Below are 20,426 nucleotides of genomic sequence, written 5' to 3' on the forward strand. Positions count from 1 at the left end.
TTGAAGAGTGAGGGATGGGTTAGAGTTGTGCAGGACAGCCCTGGAGCAGCAGCACTGGGTGTATCTGTGGGTAACAAGATGATCCTGAGGAACTTGGCTCGTGTTTTGCTGAAAGATCCTATTCCTGATAAAACATGACAGTGCTGGAGAAGACTGGTCCAGCAATCCAGAAGAAAACAAAACAAAGGAAAAGAAAAGACTAGACTGGGATTTCAGTGTCCAATTTAATTTCAGTGCAAGGAGGAAGCAGGAATTATTGGTTACAAGAAACAGCTCTGTTATTCCAAGCTACACGTAAAACCATGGCTGGCTTCTTATCAACCACCCCAGATTTTGCAGAGAGACCAAGTACATTAAGGTCTCTGCAGAACAAGCCACCATCCAAAACACCACTGTTACCCAAACTTACAGAACACTGTTGCATAACTTGTGTTTAAAACAGTAGTAAGGCTCTAAAGCAGCTTGGCCTTTGTGATCCAGCTCAGGGAAGCAACGCAACATCCACACTGAGGGAAGGGTGAGGAAGGGAAGGTGGGGAAGAGGAGGGAAGAGACAATGTGGGTGATACAAAGGAAGTGCTCTACCACCCATAAACCAGGGGATTAACAACTGGCTTCTACCAAGTGACTGTTATTTGCTCCTTAACAGCTTAAAATCCACAGCAGCCAGCCATGCTCCTACAGCTGTGCACATCCCTGCTGAAAGAGGTCCAAGTGGCAGATTAGTGATCCCCAAAATACCCTTTCCCATACTGGTTCTGGCCTCAACAGAAGCGCAGAACCTCTGTCAAGCCCTTCGGGCAGTGTGACAAAGGACCATCAAGATAAAAGCTGGAAGGAAGCTGCAGCCTGTTCCTACCACAGGCCATCATGTGTCCTGGAAGCACCACAGTGTGCAGAGCTTGTGGCAGCACTTCATGAGTTTCCTCCTTGCATGTGCTGCTCCCCAAGCCTCACATCCTACTCTGGAGACCTCCCTGCGGCATTGCTGACTGGGCTCTGAGCTGTCCTCTGTTCCCAGCACTGCAGGACACAGGCAACTTGGCCCAGCAGCTCCACCCAGAGACAGTAGGTATCAGAGGCAAGCCCTGACAGAAAAGCTCCACAGGTACACGACAGCAAGGCCAGTCCTTCCAGCACTGGCTGCAGGACAGGGTGCATCATCCTGCTCTGCTCAGCCAGGGGGAGTGCAAGTCTCCTTGGGGAGCCACAGGCCACAAAGCTCAGTGTGTATCACAGACATGACAACAGGCACAACTTCGGGCATGGACTCAAATGAGCATTATGTGTTTAAATAACCTTAAAAGCTGCAGCACTCTCTGATGCTCCTTCCATCCTGCCCCACGGAGCAGAGTGAGCAGGCATGGATTTGTGCATGTACTGCACAAGCCAGCTAACTGTCACACAGGGCTGGGGCCCTTCACTGGGGTAGAACGTGCCCTTCATCCGTCCAGCTGCACACACTGACATGGGCAGCAAACTGGCTGTTTGCCCCTAGAGCAGCGACTTCATGGCACCAGTGTAAAGGACTCCTCCAGCCCCTAGAGCACAGCAACTGAAACAGACCAACACACACAGAGCACAGTGCTGAGGGGCCGTTTGGACACACACTAAAACGTGTAACACACCACAGACTGGGACAAGGAACTTCTCAAAACAGTACACACATTCATTTCCTACCTGGGCTCTGACACACCCAAGGAAATGCACGACAGTAAGTGCCCTGAAGCAAAGATTCATCCTTTTCTCTCCAACAGCAACTGAGGGCTCAATTTTAGCTCAGGATTTAGCAGTCTTGTTAAGATTAGCTGGAAAAGCCTTTCCCCTGCAGCCCCTCTATATGGAGCTGCGCATGCTGTGCACTTGACGGGGTGTGCCACTCTACAGTGCTGCAAGTCCTTCCCGGGTGTAACTCCTGCGTGCCAAGCTGGTACCCCCTGCCCAGCACGTCCTCACTGCGACACGCTGGGAAGCTCAGTTAAGAGGCATGTGAGCACTACAGGGGCTGCTGGATAGATTCCTATCGGCTCCAGCCCAGCAGGGATGTCTCTATTTCCTAGAAGCCTCATTACACCACTGCTTCGTGCGTGCTCTTGAGGTCATGCTGGTTGAGGAACTGAGGGGTCTTTTGTTTGGCAGCGGCACAGATGCTGCCTGGGGGTGTGGGGATAAGACAAGAGGAGCCGAAGGAAAGAAGAGACAGATGGGTCTTCCCACTCTCCCTCTTGCCTGGAGGTTTAACATGGGAAAAGAAACCAAAAGAAAAGCCACGCTTGAGTGCTATTCTTTGCACTTTTAACAAATATTTCCTTAAAATATAAAAACCATCTTCACCCTGGAAACCGCTAGAACGTAAACAATAAAAAGGGGATTTGGGGAGAAGAAGGGAGAGGAGGTTTGAATGTGCTTCCAGGCAGCAGCCCTTGCTAATAGCAACAGGTGCCTCCAAGGCCCTGTGCTCACCATCAGCCCTGTTCCTATGGCTCTCTTGCTCATTTAGAGTTCCCCAGTGGGTCTGGACTTAGGATTCAGCAATTAGCGGTCCGCAGCAAATCCTGGCAGGTAGGTTAATCCTCTTCATCCTCACTGATGTCATAGGTGACTGCAGACTCGTTCCTGGAGCGGTTGGCAGGTGAGGAAGGAGGAGTCTTGGTGGAAAAGGGCCAGCGGAAGGAGGGAGATGGGGAGCGGTCGTGCGTGGGGCTGCTGCTGGGACTCTGCTTTGGGCTGATGGCCTGCAGCATCCGGCCCTTGCCCTCCTTCAGCATGTGTTTCTGGTGATGGAAGCAGGAGGACAGTTAGCATGGTTTACAGTCATGGACTTGGAGACTACTTACAGCCTGTCCTTTTGAGCACATTTTGAGTTGTGTCCCTACAGTACTTTGTGCAATCTAAGAGCAGAAAAAGCCCCAGCATCACTCTGGGCTTTGGGAACTGCACAGTGTAATCACCACCCATTTTCAAGCACTTCTAACATAAAATGCCTGAAATATTCATCCAGCAGTGCAGGAAAGCCTGGCATAAACAAGTAGCTTCAGACTCATCTCAGGCCCATGACAAGGTGACCACCATCCTCTTGGCAACTCAGTGGTCAGCAGGGCACAAGGTAGAGTTTAGAGGCCAGCTTGTGAGACAGAGGAGCTTTTCACTCTACAATGTAACTGGCATTATCTTGTTGGCAATGGTGAGTACTCCCTGAAAACAGGCTGCCCAAGCCTGGGACAACTTGTCTGGAGACTGGCAGCACACTGAGCACAAATGCCAAACCTTTGCTCTGCAGACTCTGTAGAAGCTCTACAATGTCTGTTGATGTCTCCAAAATTCCCTTTCCCCTTTTCCCAGAGCAACTCCTTACCAATGCACCTTCAGGGCCAAACATCTCCAGGAAATTGCCAATGAACTCCCGGGACTTCTCTTCCCACTTCTGAATGAGATCAATACTCTTCTCTTCCACTTTCTGGACAAATTCCTTTGACTTCTCCTCTACATCCTTCACCCTCTTTTTCACCTTATCCACGCGTTCCTGGAGGTGGTATTTTTTCTCCTGCACAGAGAGTGGTGGATCAGAAAACAGCTCACCAGATTTGAGTGGCAACCAACTCTGCTCTGTGTTACCACACTCAACTGCTGCTTGAGACTCAGCATCTCCATTAGTCTGGTGACACTTCTCCTTCACTTCCATGACACTTCTTCCCTAGACTGCATGGCAGACACAGCAGGGCTGTGACACGCTCTGTGGCAGGCACTGGCACAGTACACAAAGCAAGACTAAAGCCAGAGATAAGCACTATCTAATAGGAGTGCATGGGAGAGGGAAATATTTATACAGCACACAGATTAGATTCAAGTGACTTGCTGTAGGTCTCTCTGCATATCACAATGGCACCAGTCTTTCTGCTGGGTGTTTTTAAACAGCGGCAGAGTTATGTGCCAAAGAGAGGTCAAGCAGCCGTTACCTCTCCTATTTCATTCATTGTTGTTCAAAGGCACAGTATCTGAGTGATAAAAAAAATGTTTATGACTTTACTTCCAACATCAAAAATATCTTCTGCCATGTATTCTTCCTGAGGACTAGAGCTGCTCAGCACAGGATAAGGGCATGTTCTTCTGTCCTACCCAAGCACTGCTGCTCCTGCAGCTCCAGGAAGGGAACAGTACAGTGGAAACAGCATCAGATTTTATCCTAAAAAATGACTCTACCCCAAGGAGGTGGCTGGGGGAAGAGGAGAGAGATGAGACAGTAGCTGCTGTCAAGAACAACTCACTCTTCATTCAAGGTAACACACATTTTGCCACACACTCTCTCTCCAGATCTTTCAATAGGTCAGACATCACCAAGACATTTCTGACAAGAGAGCAGTATTAGCAAACCCCCAGTTCCTCCAGGGAGTGTGTCCCTGAGGCAATTTCAGGGGTGGAAGAAGTCTAATTTCTACTCCAAGGACACTGGTTTGGTGCAGCTCTGCAGACAGGCCTTTCACTGGCACATGGCAGGACTGTGCTATCACTAAACTAGATCTCTTCACACTTTGCAAGACTCTGGCTCCCGCAGGTGTGGTGAGACCCACTTCAACTCACATTTATGAAGCTGACATTGAGCTCCTTGGCTGTGTAGCCCCGCTGCAGGTTCCGTCTGGCATAGACGTCGTAGTCCCGCACGATGCGCGTGATGATGTCGGACGTGGAGATCCCCTCAGTCCTCTGGGTCGGTGCAAACATGCCTAAAGTTGGGGAACAGGACCCAGGGCAGCTCGAGCAAGACACATGGCAAAAAGCTACTGCCACCTCTATTAGGAAATAATCTCTCCCATCAAGAGCTCACTTCCTAACTATTCTCACAACTTTGTCCTTAAAAGTACAATACCAGAGTCATCCTTTCTGGGACACCTAAGTAAAACCAAAACATGCCAAAACCCTGTCAAAATATCAGGTATTCCAATGAAAAGCTCTTCACTTTAGCTGGTTTAAATATTGACTATAATCCACTGCATACAGAGTAGTGTGGGGACAAGGACAGGACAAGGGGTCCTACAATTTAACAGATGGAAATATAGCACTCTGATGGCTGAGTTTGGACAGATATAAAAAAGCTGCACCACCAGTGAATTTTACAGCAAACAGCTAGAGATGCCCCTCTGCCAAGTCCATGAGACTCCTCATTTGTGGGAATCCCTAAGCCAAACCGTAGTATGTTTTCAAGAGGTTGCTGTTAATTCAATCAAAATAACTAGATTGAAATTAGGAATTAATGCTGGGCCATGCTTGGGCTGGGACATGGAACAGTCCTAGTACTATGAAGCAAGGCCCAGAGCTGCTTCTTCCTGCCCCCAGAGCCTCCTGGGCAGACCTTGTTCCCAGAGGGGCATAATCTTGCATTACAGAGGTACAGGAGAAACTACAGATCTTTGTCAGGAAGCCCTAGAAAATTTGAAGGGGACCCACCTGCTTCTTTTATATGCTTATAGACATCATCACTGCCAGCAGAAGAGTAGGGGATGTCATCATGTGCAACAAAGTCGATCTGAAAATTAAAAAAGCAAGTCAACATTTTATCGGGAATGTGCAGATCTCCTGCTGCTGTCGGAAGATGGTAACTTTTGGCTCAACACCTCCACTCAGGGGTGTGAGAGAGAATAGCAAGACACTTCCCTCTGTTACAATACAATACAGAGCAGTCCCAAGTTTTTAGTGGCAATTGCCTGTGAATTGTAAACACATGACAGAGAGGGAAGAAAAGGCTGGGAATAAGGACACAGCTGCTTTAAGCTCCACAGGGAAATGGCTTGTTAGTGGCAACAAGGGTAAACTAAGCAAGCTCCTCTGGAGACTCCTTCACCTCCCAAAGCTGTTCAACAGATGTTAGAGATTCCTTTCACTTTATCTCACCAACTGATAAAAGGCTTTCAAGACAGCTTGTCTGGTCTCCTGTGGCAGGGAAGCTGATGTATATCTAGGCTGCTCCTGCTGTAAGCAGGGAGTTGGACCAGACAGCCCCCAGAAATCGCTTCCAACCTATGTAATCCTCTCTGTACTGCATTTCACACCTATCTATAACCAGCACCAACTTCTGAAACAGCGAGAACCCTCTCAGGCTTTTTCACTATGTCACAACCTCTACCTTATTTTAATAGTACCTGCCAGCTCAGCAAATGCTTCTACACTCCCAAGAAACCAACTCAATTCCCATAACCCAGTTCATTCTATATATAAGGAGCTTCAACAGAAACAGTTTGCTCAGGCAGAGGTCACCCCCAAGGATGAATTCTTGCTGTAAACAGAGAGGCTGATCGAAATTCCAAACAGATCAGGTGTCACGAATTACCCTGTGCTCTGCCAGGAACTCAGGCGTGAGGGTCCAGGGCGCATTTCTCACCACCTCGTCCACATAGCGACAGTGCTGCACAGCATCATAGCGCTCGTTTTCATTCATTACCGTGAAACCCTTGAAGTTGTGGGTCAGCTCATCACTGCAGACTGGAGAAACAGGCAGAGAACACTGAGTCTGAGCCACTTACCCCAGTGACTTACAGTAAAAGGACCTTGCCCACACCCCTGCTGAACCAGGCAATGCCAGCAGCTGACAGAGGCTGGCACTGGTGCTTCCAAACCCAGCTCTTCCAGCCACAAAGCACCAGGAACAGGGAGCACTGCAAGGCACTAAACTCCCGAGCAATTCTGGGCAGGCTGTTTACAACACTTATCAAGAAAACCAGACAACACAGAAGACAACTCTCCTATACAAAACAGCACCTGGGGGCCTGCTGGGAAGAAATCCGCTTTAAAAGCAATGGATGTCTCAGGCTTGGAAAAAACTCACTGCCTAAACTTCTGATTTTATAAAATGCCAAAGCACAGTCTAGCTCTTGGAAAGTTAAGTTAAAACAAAGGGGGAGTTCACAGGAAATCAAGTTAGCTTAATTATTATGTTCTATGAGAAAGTAAATATTGAGGAAGGAGTTCTATTTGATTATCAGACTCCAAAGTAAACAAGGCATTACCAGTCTCACTGGTATTGGATGTATTTACGTTCTAGACAAACAGATGATAACGAGTGGGTGAGATTGGTCCCTGCTTGGAGCTAATTTTGGGGGCTGCAGCCTCTTGTCTCAGTCCTGGTGTAAGGGCAGCAGTTCATTGTCTTCCTCCTCACCAGTCTCCCAGAGGCACAGAGCATGGTTAACACTCCTTGCTACTTAAACATGTTAATAGTTTGACCTGAAGTTATTTTCCTGTTTGTTGTACAGTGTTTATGTACATGGGGATGTCTTTCAGCCTCTAAGATTTCTAAGCTCAGGGCAGTTTGTAGGTTGGAGCAACCCTTGCAGCTCTCCTCCCTCCCTTCCCCTTCCAGACACTACTGTAGCACACATACCACTATAAAAATGCTCTCAGCAATGAATGAAAACTGTGATAAGGAAACAAACCACCCAAGGATGTTATAAGCGTCCTATGGCAGGGTCAGAATTTCACTTTGCTTCACAAAGATACTGGGAGTTGAGAAGACCAGTTAAAGGTATTTTCAGTTCTCATACTTCAGCACCATTATGCAGCCTGACCAGGGGTCAGCTCCTGACAGACAACACGCACAGCCTGATGTGTCCTTAAAAGGGGTGGAGGGACGAGCACAGAGGCACTGCCTGGGCAGAAGCCCATGTACTGCAGCAGCCAGAAGAGGGGTATCTTTTTTCCTGTTATATTCTGGAAGGAGCCTGGCTGAAACACCTCTGCTAGATTCAGGCACTCAGCAGGATATTCCTGGCATCATCTAAAGACCTATGACCGAACAGACAAAATGGGGAACTTCTGTTTGGAGAAAGATGGGCTCACTGACTTCCATGTGTCCAGGCACATGCCCAAGAAACCACTGTGATCTCCATGCTCCCAATGGGATCTGTTTGGCATTAAGCAATCTCCAGCAGGAAATTGGAGCTGGAGAGTGACTTGCAGGGCATTACAGGTGACACAAAGCAGCCATGGAGGGACTCATACTTTAGCTGTCTCATTCAAGAGTCAGATGCTCAATTATCCCTAATGTATTTTGATACTCAGATGTGCAACTCACCTGTATCTGTCACAGAATTGAAAGGTCAAATTAGAACAGCACAATCAAGAATCTTTTCCTTAAGCACTCATTTGGTACAGGATACCTTTCTGCAAACATATCCAACCCTCAATGTTTTGCAATAAGACTCCAGCAATATTTGGGACAAGTGTCTACAGTGAGAGCCACTGAGGCCACAAAGACAAAACCCCTGTATGCACAACCACAGACAGAGCTAAACTGTACTCCTGCAACAGCCAAAGTCAACAAGGTCACTCCTTACCTCCAACAATGAGGTATGTGTTTGGGAAGAGATTCTTCGCTTGCATCAAGGCCCGGGCATGTCCAGAGTGAAACAAGTCAAATATTCCATCGGCATAAACTCTGACAGGACGGTCCACTGTGCCAAAGGGACAGAGAGACAGCTATGAATATGCCTTCCTGGAGAAGCAACTGCTGCTCATACTCATGTTTGAGGACCTTCTGAAAGTCATGGAGGTGCTACAGAATGCAGCACCATAGCCAGGACAGAATTGCGAAGATAAATGCCTGGCTCTCTGCCTTCCCATATGGAAACAAATGGAGCGGAGTACAGAGCTGAAATACAACCACATTCAAAGACAGACTGAAAGCCTACCATGTATCACCCAAACAAGGTGAAGGGAGACCAAGGGGAAAGCAAACCCTGAACATTTCCCTGCTATGGAAATCCAAATACAGAATTAACTGCAGAGGGGAACTGGCCCAAATATTTCACACGTGCCTGATTTGCTCCTGCCTGCCAGGATGGCATTTCAAGACCTTTACAGGATCCTCCTCTGCAGCCTGCTGCCACAGCCACCAGTCTGGTTGAGGTACCAGCATCAGTAGCTCCCCCAGACCCATGCAGTGTATGGCTTTTTTCAAAAACACAGCTGGACTAGTCAAAGAAAAGCAGACACAATTCTTCTGAACCACTGGCATTACCAGCTAAATCCATAGAAATACTACTACTACTATTACTACTAATGAGGAACCAAAATTCCCTCAGGCCACCTCTGCCAGGGGAAATTGTAGCTCAGTTCTTTGAGGTCAGCACAGAGGTAAAGTGAGATAGTCTGCGCTGCCATGTAGTAGTGGGAGGCTTCTGATCTTGGGACCACACAAGACCACGGTCCTCTTGCTGCTGGTAACCAAAAGCCACTGTCTTGGTATGTGACACACTTGGGAACAGCCTGGTGCTCCCTTAGCCCAGTTCAGACAGACAGAGGAGTGGTGAGCAGAGGCGCACCAAACCTGCAGCGAAGACGGGGCAGACAGAAGACCTGGCAGGAAGCTGAGACCCCATGGGTCTGGGCAGGGCCCTGGAGGTACCCAGAGACAGAGCTCAGGAGGCAGCAAGAAGAGGAGTTGATGCAATGGTCAAGGCTGTTAAGTTCAAGCAGAGAGGTCAGCTTGAGGACAGCCTCTTACAACCATTCTTTAGTAGTTCTAAAACCTCAATCTGAAGATGCCAGGAGGCTCTGAAGAGCCAAGGATTTGGAGATCTGCAACTGCAAAAGTTTTCTGTATGCTGGAAGAGAGCTGGTCCTGGCAGACCTTTATGAATGTTCATTCATATTCTGGAAACTGGCTGGGACATCCTTCCCTTTCCTCCGTACCTGCAGCAGCTACAGTCCCTGAGCACAAACATGAACAGCAACAAGGAAGTGTGCACTGTATTTTAGTCTTGGCAGGCAGGAGAGCCACCACTGTTGAAATCAGAGACCTTTGTGAAAACTCTGGAGGGTTTCAGCAGGGAAATTAATGCAGACTGTGAAATACACTGGATTTTCAGAACCTCTGGCATGAAACCACAGCCAGGTCTCAATCTGAGCTGGCTCATCTCTCAGCAGCAGTCAAGTAGATACAAGTGCAGCATTTTTATTGTCTCTGTAGCCATAACAGAGAGGCTAGGTAAGACAGCACTGTCTGCACACTCTGGCAGAAGAGGGCAATCACCCTTCAGGTGTCACTTGTGCCTCTACCTCCCCTTCGCACTTGCAAAGAGAACAGTGTTTCTGCCAGCCTGGTTTAGAAAATAAAAGGACACATTTTTGTTGTGAGGTTGGCCTGTGGTGTTTAATGACACTGACTTTAATTCAAATCCAGGCTAGAATGGGACATTCTGGACTAAGATATAAATTAGTTTTACTTGCCCATTTCAAGTTTCAGAAAACATGACTTTTGAAGTGCTTAACTTTAAGCTACCTCAGACAAAGTAGTACAGAAGTGTGCAGTTCTGTAACTCCAAGGGTAGTTTGGTCTCAGAGATATCACAATCATACCCACACCCCCCAAACCCAACATTTACACAATCCCCTTCCAGTCTGTGTTCTTACTTACAAGGGGTCCCTCTCATGGCTTCTTCATACGTCACTCTGATGTATGGCTTGCTGTAGTCAATCTCCACTTCGTCTGAGAACGGAGCTGGTTCCCTCAGTCCCTAAACAGCCAGGGAAGTTTCACTGTGAGAGTGCAAATGTGAGGGCAGTTTACAGTGGCAGCACTGACATTACAGTGTCCTCGTCACTGGGTGACTCACTGTGCTCACTGTGCCTCTGCACAATTCAGGCACGTGTACTAAAGACTAATCAGTGTAAAACCTCAAAACAGCCCTGCAGAGTGATTAGCCTGAGTTTAGAGAGGAAGAGAGAGAGAAAAGAAGAGTTTAGAAGACAGTAGTTATACTGAACCAAGAAAATCAGAGGCTCAGAACTGCAGCAGCTAAACTCAGGCTTTGGCAAACAGCAATTTACAGCAGCACAAGCCAAGCTTCAAACCTCACTGTCACAGCTCCAGCTCTGCCCACTCTGGTAAGACTCTGCTGTGCCTGAGTGCTTGTGCTGTGATGCACAAACTGTAACAGCTCCTTGATTTGAGTACATGAACGAGCAGAGGAGCAATACCAACCACAGCACTAACTCCCTGTGTGTTGTCACCATTTCTGAGCCATACAAGTGAGACACTGAGTTTGATCTGTGGCAGAGTAACTCCCAACTTCTGCAAGAAAACCCCTCTAGCCTGCTAGCTTGACCACAGCAGTACATTTAATCAACAGCTGAAGTCCAGGCATCATTTCTGGTCTGCTCGGAATGGGAACGAAACATCTGCCCTTCCCATAACAAAACAGCTCAATTTCCTTCCAGCTGGAACGTGTAGGGCTGCAATGGACATCTTGTTCCTGAGGCAGAACACTAGGAAACAAGCTTACAAATCATTACAATACCGTCAAGCTGAAAAAGGCTAATCCACAGCTTCCTCTCTGGCTTCCTGTCCCAGTGCAGAATCCTGCCACAGTGTCCAGCACCAGTGCAACCAGAAAAACCGCAGCTATTCTGGTCAGTGTCATTCCTTATTAGAATGTCACTTATAGTGAAATGCACAGGAGAACAGCCACTGACCACTACATTCAAACAAACTGCTACTACTGAACATCTCCTTTAACTTACTGAGGGCTCCACATTTCACACAGCACCTCCTCTACCAGGATCCTCACTGTCAGATAAGGCCTGCAGGTCTCTCCTATCATAACTGCCATTAAGTCTAGGACTGCCATATAAAACTGGATTCTTGACAGTTTAGTTGGCACATACCTGATATGAAGTTAGAAATAAAAGCACAGAAAAACCGTATCAAAATTATCAGAGGAACACAGAGAAATGTCCTCAAAAGGTCCTGCCAGAGTCTTGCCCTTCCCCTGCAGGGCCAGTGAGGGTCAAAACTCAACCTGATGTGCACAATACAACAGGCTTATGTGTCAGCAGGTTTGTTACCACCATCTGCTGCTGAGCCCTGCTGCTTCAGGGGAACATTCTGCCAACAGCTGCTTAGTTGGGAGTGGTAAAGGCTTCAAGGTAATCTCACAGTCAGGCAACACTATTACTCTTGCTATAATAAATAAAACTTTTGCAAAAGGAAGAAAAAAAATCTTTCACCAGAACTGTATTTGCCCTGTGGCTAAAAAACAGGCAGGAAGCTTAGAAAGTGGCTAGATATTACTTGTCTTGTGCTGTTCGCAGATGCTTTATTTCTAACACGGGACAGAGAGCAACTCAAAGAGCAAGTGACTCCTACGGACTAATAAATAACCTGCACACTTCTCTTTCCTTATTGAAATACGTGGGATCTTTAAGAGGGAGGGTGGGTTTTGGCAACAGTCAAAGACAAAGGTTCTGTGGGGTAAGTCACACAACAGCTTGAGCCTCCATCTGCAGTGCCTGCCTCCTCATTTCTCACTGCTGGTGCTGCTCTTACTTCACTATGACCTGTCAATGCTCTGGGACAGGGCTGAAGCCCTCCTGAAGAGCAAAACATTGTCATTGAGGAGGAAAGCTGCAACACATCACCACGTTTTGCCAAGGACCATGACCCCAGTATGACGTGGCAGGGATGGTAGCTGGCTTTTGACAGAGATAAGGAAACAACAACCAGAGCACACGTGATGCAAAGGACAGCCCCAGGAAGAGGGCACAGAAGAACTATAAAAAGCCAATCATTGCAATATTGCGGCAAGGACAAGTTAAAGATAACCTTTTACAGTAGCATTAACTGGATCGGACCCCCTTCAAAAGAGATCCCACTGGCTTTAGCTAGTTAAAGCCGTCCCCAGGTTGATCTAGAAAACAAATCTTTTTGGTTGGTTGTTGCGGTTTTTTTCCTGGACACTCCCAAAGTACCAGCAACATAAATGCTCTCTCTCTCCAGACCAAGAGAATGAAATGAACAGTGATCTTCCCAGTGCGTCAGAGCGTGGATTCAACAGATCACTTCTGCAGGTGCTTACAGGCTTCAGACCCTCCTCCAGTTCCATTATGTGCTTCTTTGGAGTATTTCTCCCTCCCGGTGGGTCACTTAAAACCCACCTGTGAGAAATGCCTGCTACTTCTCCATGGCTATCTAAGTGCATGTCTGTTTGGCTCAGCTTAAGTGACAAGCCGGACACACCACAAAAGCAGCTTAGTGATGCTTGCCTCAGACCTAATTTAAGTCCATGCTGTAAGTATGTTATTAGTATGAACAAAGGAAGATTCCAAGCTGGATTTGCAAGAAGAAGAGCTATTGTCATTTGCTTCTTCTCCCCTGCCCCCTCCTTCTTTTCTCAGTCCACAGACAAACCACCACCTGTATCTTTTTGCTGTTACAACTCAGTGTCCTCATCTCACAGGCTCCCAGAATTCTTATCTCTGCTTACTTACGAGTGAGCGTCGGGACATTTTTGGAGGAATTCCATCCAGCTCTGTTGCCCCATTAGGGCCTGATCCATCTTTTCTTCTCTTTCGGGAATTCAGTCTGGAGGAGGTCGGTGGCTCCATCTTGCCAAGCACGTCCAGAAAGAACTGGAACAAAATGAAGGAGGGGGAGAAAAGAAAAAAAAGAAAGGAGATATTTCTCAGTTCTTCCAAAGCAGAATCAGTCAACAGCAGGCAGAGTGTACAGAAGGTCAGTGCAAAGACACAGCCACCTCACAAGGGGCTTAGCCAGTTGTATTCGGCATCAGCTGCCAAGGCTTGACAAACAGTGCCTGGTGGGAATACTGAATCATTTAATGCAACTCAGAGCTGTTCTGCAGAGAGAAGTGTGCAGCAGTCAGCTGGCTGGAGAGACACAGACACAAGGGTTGCAATGCAAATTATAAATCATTACTACGAGGTTAATTATGCTATTTTCACATCTGAAAGGCAACCGAAGGCTTATGGCATGCCCAGCCCACATTCAGCCCTCCTCCAGCTCTCATTTGGATTCTTTACCCTTTACACCCTCCAGGACAGCTGGTGGGTGTGCTGCATCCCTGTACAGTCTTGAAGAGAGGAAGGAGCAGATCTATGCAGAAGGACAAGGGTGAGGGAAGGGCTCACAACTTAAATGAGTAGCTGGCTAGCTGTTTGCTTTGTCGTTTGTGTAAGACTAAGCTGCAACACCCCAGTGGGGACAGCCCACCTTGGGATGGCTGCCACCATGTTCCCCTCTTGTCCCTTGTCCCCACCGCAGTGGTGACTCAGCAGATGGGGAAGCAGCTGCTGACACCACATTAGGCCACACTTACTTCTGGCACTTTATGTACCAATTTGCAATTAGTGGTGGTTCAACTGAACTGCTTCAGTGATGAACAGACAGACACACGACCAATTTGGGAGAAAAACTGTGACAATTGTAAGGAAGGATGTTATCTGGGCTTTAAGCTGGAGTCACTGAACCTTTCCAAAAGGGCCTGGAGTGTTAGTAACTCCAGCTTCACACAGCTGAAGCAAAAATAGGGATTTATAAGAAGGCATGACGGCGAATATTCGGCTGCTGCAGGAGTTAGAAAGGGGTGCTAGATTTGCAAAAACTAAAAAGCAGCATTATCTCCCTTGTTGACTTGAAGTGTGCACCTCTCCAGCACAGCACATAGCACTTCTGGCCTGCTATTCCCCAGAGCAGCGTGACCCCTCCGCCCAGGAACGATCCTGAGGTGCGTGCCTCAACTCCCCAATAACAAGAGTGGTGCGGAATTTAAAGCATCTCCCCACCCACATGCAGTGGGCGTGCTGGAATGTTAGGTGGGGCAAGTGCAAGGTGTGACAAAGAGCAGATGCCCCTCTGAACAGCACCTTTTTCCTCAGCAGAGGGGGTCTGCTGAGTGTTCTACTTGGGATGAGCTGGGACTGTCGCCACTAAGGGCCACTGGCAAAGCTCCGCAGTTCGGCAGCCAGGAAGGGTGTGCTTTGTGAAAGAGCTGTTAAGTAGCAGATTTAGTGATCGGACTTACTCAAGCACACATGACTCGCGGTTAAGGAATGCTCCAAAGTAACAACTAAAAAGCAGTTTAACGAGATGCAAATATCTCTCCCTCCCCACTGAGCATCAGCATGATGATACCTTATGGACAGTTTTAGGGTCAGACACAGCTGAACTCGTTTGGGGCGACTTACATGTAAGTATCCCTGGCTGCTCTGCTAGGCCTACCACAATGTACTAAGAACAAAAGAGAATCCTAGCTCAGTAGGGAGCCAAAAAAATAGTGTGGAGAAGATAAAAGTGACAGTGAAGAGCAGCCACAAGGACACTTCAGAACTGTGTGACCCATCCAGCACTCACTCCATAATGCCTGTGAGTCAAGCTTGCCGTTTCTCCCATTCCAGTAATTAATTTACTATTTCCTGAGAACAAACATATGGGAGGGTGCAAACACAACCTCAGGCAAAAAGAGTTTGCAACCCTGAGACCCAAGTCTTCAAACATTTAAGAAAACATTTAACTTTCAGGCAAGATCTGTGCTATAAATGCAGCACGTTTAGGAGTGCCTCTGTGAAAACACAGGGTATGACACAAATCATTCTTATATTTTGCAAGGTGTCATCTTGCAAGCATACCCTGCATCAGTCATTTACCACTGTGGTCCTAACAGAAACAATGAGGTTCACAAACAGCAGCAAACATCTGTCTCTGGTTCAAGTAACCCCAGACTTCATTGAAATAGAGGGGGAAACAGCAGCTGATTTTCTTGTTATTTGGTTAAAATAATTTCACTGTGCTTCAAGTCTCCGACCACTTGCTTTCCTTACCTTGGGAGAGAATTAAAAGGTCTGTTAATGTGCTGAATGCAGACATTCTGAACCACTGCCCAGTAAAAGATCAAAAGCAGAGGCTTTGGCACTGAAGCACAGATGTAGCAGACCCACACATAACCAGGTGAAGCTCTTCCCACGTAAGCCTGGCCCATCAGAGCAACCACACTTCTCTGCACACAAGTACAGTCTCTGCTGAATTAGCACTTTGCTGCTAGGTGCAAATCTCATGGTTAGCCAAAGAACTGCAGGTTACAGCACAGGGCAGGCACTGTCCCAGCTCAGGAGAAAACTCCAACAGCTTCTTCCAGCTCCTCCCACACCCAACCATCTCCTAACTTTTCCATTTCTCAGGGTATACATAGTGAAACAATGGCAAACAACAACTTAAGGTAATGGATTCCAACTTGAAGGACTCTATTATTCGCTGTGTATTAAATCAGCATCAGCTGCACAGCAGCAGCTGCTCTACCCGACATACCAAGTGAGAAACCAGCTTCAAGGGGGGGATAAATATGCTCCATCTGCTCTGACCTTACAGGTTAGATGTTGCTGAAGTAGCCTCTGCAGTGTCCGGACAGCTGGGCACTTCATGAGTGACACAGCTCTGTAATTACTCAAATTAATGCAGAAATGAAACAGTAATTTTACCACTATTCAGAACTTCAAAACCTCTGTCCTGTGGCTAGTGCATTTCTGAGAAGTCCTCCCATCACCAAACTTGTCTTCATGAAAAACTGGAAACACACCACACCTTACTGCAATAAACCTACTAATCTTAGAATGCTTCATTTTGACCCAAGGGACTAAAATAGCATCCCAAACAATTACTTACCAACAGTGGGATCCAGCATCTGTAGCTGAGCTTAACACATGAGGACATGGCTTTGCTTCCCCAAATGCATAAAACACTGCCTGTTCTAAAATTAATTACATTTGCAGCAGATGGGGAAGAGCAAAGAGAAGATAACTCTCAAAGCTCATTCTGAACACTTCAAGATAGAAACCAAGCATAACCAGAAGAAAAAGCCTTGCTGTAAAATATTAACATTGTTCTATTTTAAGGTGTCACCCTCCTGCATTATTGAGTTCATGGCTGAATATGAGAAACTGCTTGCAAGGAGAAAAGCTGGAATTGCCCTGTTTGGGAAAGCCATGGGCAAATCACAGTCTCTGCACCACTTTATAAGACACTCAGGGCTTTTCTTCTGAAACGTATTTCTTTGGTGCATACTGTATCAAAGAAGAGCCTTGCATCACCTGCCAGCTAACTCACTGAGAGAGAGAGAGACCTGCACAGGCTCGGCAAGGAGCAGTTGACTGCCAGATGGGGAAAGAGTTGCTTTCCCTGTCAGGGAATCACTGAATCCCACTGAAACACAGCCACTTCTGTGAGGGGGAAAAAGGACAAGCATTGATTACTAGAAGAAAAAAAAAATGTATTGGCAGGGAAGGAATTTTAGACTTCTCCTTTAGTGTCAGTTAACTACACCATCATCAGAGCTGGAATTGAACCACAACACCAAAGTTAACACCTCTGGCAGGTAGAAGAGGTTAGAATAGGCACAGTAAATCTTCCTGCTTAGCCAAAGCCTTATCTCACTCTCTGCATCTTCATGGACAGTGCTGATGTTTTTTAATCTCTGTGGTGTCAGAGAACTCCAGCCTCACACTACACCAGAGAAGCAGTCAGATCTTTCTGTACCTAGGAACACGGATGGCATGAGGACCTGGCCCATCTGCCTTTTGATCTCCTGAAGAACTTCTTGGAGAATATTAACTGCAAACCTACATCAGTAGCAGGATTTCTTCTGCCACTTCTGCTGCTTTTCACTTGCAGATTTACCTGTGAAGCAAAATAAATGCTGCAACTTAAACTGAAAACGAGCTCACTGTAACAACTCAGTAAATGCTCCAGCCCAAGGCTGCTGGAATTCCCAGCAGGGACCCAGAGCAGCTGGACCAGCGAGGCCCTGGGACACCCACAGCTCCCTGGGTGGCACTGCCTGCTCCAAGGCTGTCCTATCGTCCCTCTGAACTTGGAAGGCGTTGGCACAGTCAGATGTGACTGTCATGTGCTGCTTTGCCTACAAGATCATTGCACTTTACAGGAACAAGATATTTCTCTTCTGCTGACTCATCTGCAGGCAATACTACTAAACTTTGCACTCTGCCAGCTGTCTGCAGAGAACTGCCTTGACACATGGACAGCATGTAAGCAAGAGCCTCAGGGAAAAGGAGTAAGTCCTGTCACTTCACATAAGTCCCTTGCCAGGCTATAAAGTACCAAATCGACCCTACATTCCTCTGCATTCTTTGACCATAGATCAAAGAGAATCCTTTTCCCCCTGTTCTCACCTCACCTGCAACCCCCAGTCTCCAATTAACCTTACTGGTGTGTATCCCTGTGGAGATCTGTGGAGACAGAGACCTGGGAGACATTAATGACAGAAGGCTCATCATGGATCTCTCTTCTATCAGTGCTTAAAAAACTTGCCCAGTCTCCAAAGCAACTTCATGCCCAGTCCGGGCTTGCCAGGCCCAGCTCTGTCCCAGTCTCCAGACTCAGAGCATCTGCCTGGAAAGAGAGTGCTGCTGGCTACAACCCAGCCTGCTCACCTCCAGACAGACTGCAACGCTCCCCACAGTCAGCATCTGCTCCACCTGGATGGTCTAAGCCCTTGTGCCCCTTATAAAGGTTACTGCAGCATCTGGCAGAGTCCTGTCCATTTGTAAAACACAAGCTGCTTCCGCTACCTTGGATGAAGATTAACAAAAGCAGCTGTCCCTCAGTGTGTTAAAAGCCACACGAACATATAAAAGGGATTCTAGTTCAGCCGGTGCCACACATTGGTCCAACAGCATCCACACCTTTGCTGTACCTGCTAAAACAACCCCCCAGGCCTTACATCCCCTACTGGTCCAGGCAGGCTGGTAACATTTTCTCAAGCAGAGTCTGAGTAGGCAGAAGCTCTGGTACCCATGTCCTGCCATCGATGGAAAGATGCTGCTTCACACCAGCAAAGTCCCAAATGGTGTAAGATAATTCTGCCTAACCACAAGTGAAAACAGTTCAGCACGGTCACCTAGATAGTGTTGCTAGGTAATACACACGTAAAAAAGAGAAACTGCTGTCAAGACCTTCTCTGTGAATTCACAGCCTTTCTAGGTATACCATAACCTCCAGGCACTGAGTGTCCCGACATGTGACAGCCTCTGCTGGGTGAGTGAAGCAGCAGAAATAGGGTTTATGCAGAATACCAGAAAAGATACTGTCAGGGACAATGAAGTATGAGAATAGGTGGTCATTCTGACCTGACTTCTGCATCGTTTTGTTTTTAGGGATTAGCAACAGAGCTTTTTGAGACTGGAGATGTAAACCTCCTTTAGTAAGTTTACACGCCAATACCAATTCCTTACTGCAACAGTTATTGTTTGTTGCTCTTGGTACAGTGATTTCAAGAGATTTACAATGCAGACCTTGCAGTGAGAAAGCTCAAAATCAGGAATTTTAGTAATTCTGTAGATACAGCAAATTCCTTTGGGAAATAATGCATGGGTATTTGTCATCTGAATTTCAAAACCAAATACAGTGGCTGTCCTCAGATCCCAGGGTCCTGTAGATGGAAACCCAGCATTACCTGTTTCTGACCACCCCAACCTTTGCCAAGGTCCTGGTGCTGCAGCAGCACAGGGTGGGGACAGAGGGAAGGCCACCTGCAGCATCCTGCACCTCCACAGCGAGCGAGGGCAACAGAGGAGCATCACAGCTCTCAGAATTCCTGAGGACTTTTAAGTCCAATTACAAAACCATTAATCAGTGAGTGCATCCAGGACTTCGGTGGACACAAAAAGCGGGTTAGAGACGATGTGCGCCTACGCAGCAGCTGGGTCACACCTTCCTTCGCCGCAGCCAGGGCCACCTCCTCACTGTCCTCCCTAGGCTTTGACTGTGTCCCCTGGGTGGGGGGATGTCCCCTGTAGCCCCCACGCTCCAAGCCCTGAGGGTGCAGTACAAAAGTTTCCCACTGATCTGGCGCTGTCTCCTCTCAGCTGCTAATCCTGCCATCTCGGAGCATCATGCCCGAGCCCCGGCCTCTGCCCAAGCCCCCACAAAGGGGACGCAGCGCATCACGACCACCCCAGCAGACACTGCCCTCTTGCCCAAAGCCAGTGTTCCACGTCCCGACCGACCAGCACCTCCCGACGCGCCCTCCGCCTGTGCCACGGCTACCACGCTGGGAGAGGGGCCCGGGGAGGGACCTGACCGGCTCCACAGGAGGAGCGCGCGGTGCCCTCATGTGCCGCCAACCCAAACCCACCCCAGAGCCGCCGGTGCCGTGACAGGCTCCGCTCCCTGTCCCCTGCACTCACAGCCCCCCGCTGCCGCCGGCCGCCCCCTACCAGCGCGCCGCCGGCCGCCGCCGCTTCGCAGCCCAGCCCGGTGAGTCCGGCCCCGCCGCCGCTCCCGGCCCCGCCCCTCTCCCGCCGACGCCAACGGGGCGCGGGCGGAACCGCTGCGTGTCCGCCCGGAACCACGGAAGGGACCGGCCCGCCGCGGGGAAGCCGCGTCCCGGGAAACCGCGCCTGGAAGCTCCGTTCCGGCTCACCACGGTCCTGCCCCGCGGCTCTTCCTATCACAGAATAATATCCTGAGCTGAAAGGGATCCGCAGAGATCATCCAAGTCCAGCTCCTGGCCCTGCACAGCACCATCCCCAAGAGTCACACCAAGTGCCTGAGAGCCTTATCGGAACGCTTTTTGAGTCCACCAGGCTTGGTGCCATAACCACTTTCCTGGGGAGCCTGGTCCAGTGCCC

General features: G+C 48.2%; 1 protein-coding gene across 2 annotated transcripts; it reads right to left on the reverse strand.

Moving 5' to 3' along the window:
- Positions 1 to 205: 205 nt before the first annotated feature.
- On the reverse strand, positions 206 to 20,064 carry PCYT1A (phosphate cytidylyltransferase 1, choline, alpha). Of its 2 annotated transcripts, none has more exons than XM_010397200.4 (9): positions 20,013 to 20,064; positions 13,257 to 13,397; positions 10,405 to 10,504; positions 8,324 to 8,440; positions 6,322 to 6,473; positions 5,442 to 5,520; positions 4,578 to 4,720; positions 3,355 to 3,543; positions 206 to 2,773 (listed from the first exon to the last, which is right to left on the reverse strand). In XM_010397200.4, the coding sequence occupies exons 2-9, from the start codon at positions 13,371 to 13,373 to the stop codon at positions 2,567 to 2,569; spliced, it is 1,104 nt and encodes a 367-aa protein (XP_010395502.1). In that variant the 5' UTR covers positions 13,374 to 13,397; positions 20,013 to 20,064; the 3' UTR covers positions 206 to 2,566. The 2 variants fall into 2 exon arrangements, with proteins under 2 accessions (XP_010395502.1, XP_010395503.1); XM_010397201.4 differs by lacking the exon at positions 20,013 to 20,064 and adding an exon at positions 19,983 to 20,002.
- Between the last annotated feature and the right edge of the window lie 362 nt (positions 20,065 to 20,426).

Source organism: Corvus cornix, chromosome 9 (assembly GCF_000738735.6).
Source record: "Corvus cornix cornix isolate S_Up_H32 chromosome 9, ASM73873v5, whole genome shotgun sequence".
NCBI lineage: Eukaryota > Metazoa > Chordata > Aves > Passeriformes > Corvidae > Corvus > Corvus cornix.

Coding starts and splice junctions, on each gene's coding strand:
- PCYT1A (XM_010397200.4), bottom strand. CDS start 13,373: ATGGAGCCACCGACCTCCTCCAGACTGAATTCCCGAAAGAGAAGAAAA. Junction 10,505..13,256: donor AAATGTCCCGACGCTCACTC/GTAAGTAAGCAG, acceptor CTGGCTGTTTAG/GGACTGAGGGAACCAGCTCC. Junction 6,474..8,323: donor CACATACCTCATTGTTGGAG/GTAAGGAGTGAC, acceptor CTGTTTCTCCAG/TCTGCAGTGATGAGCTGACC.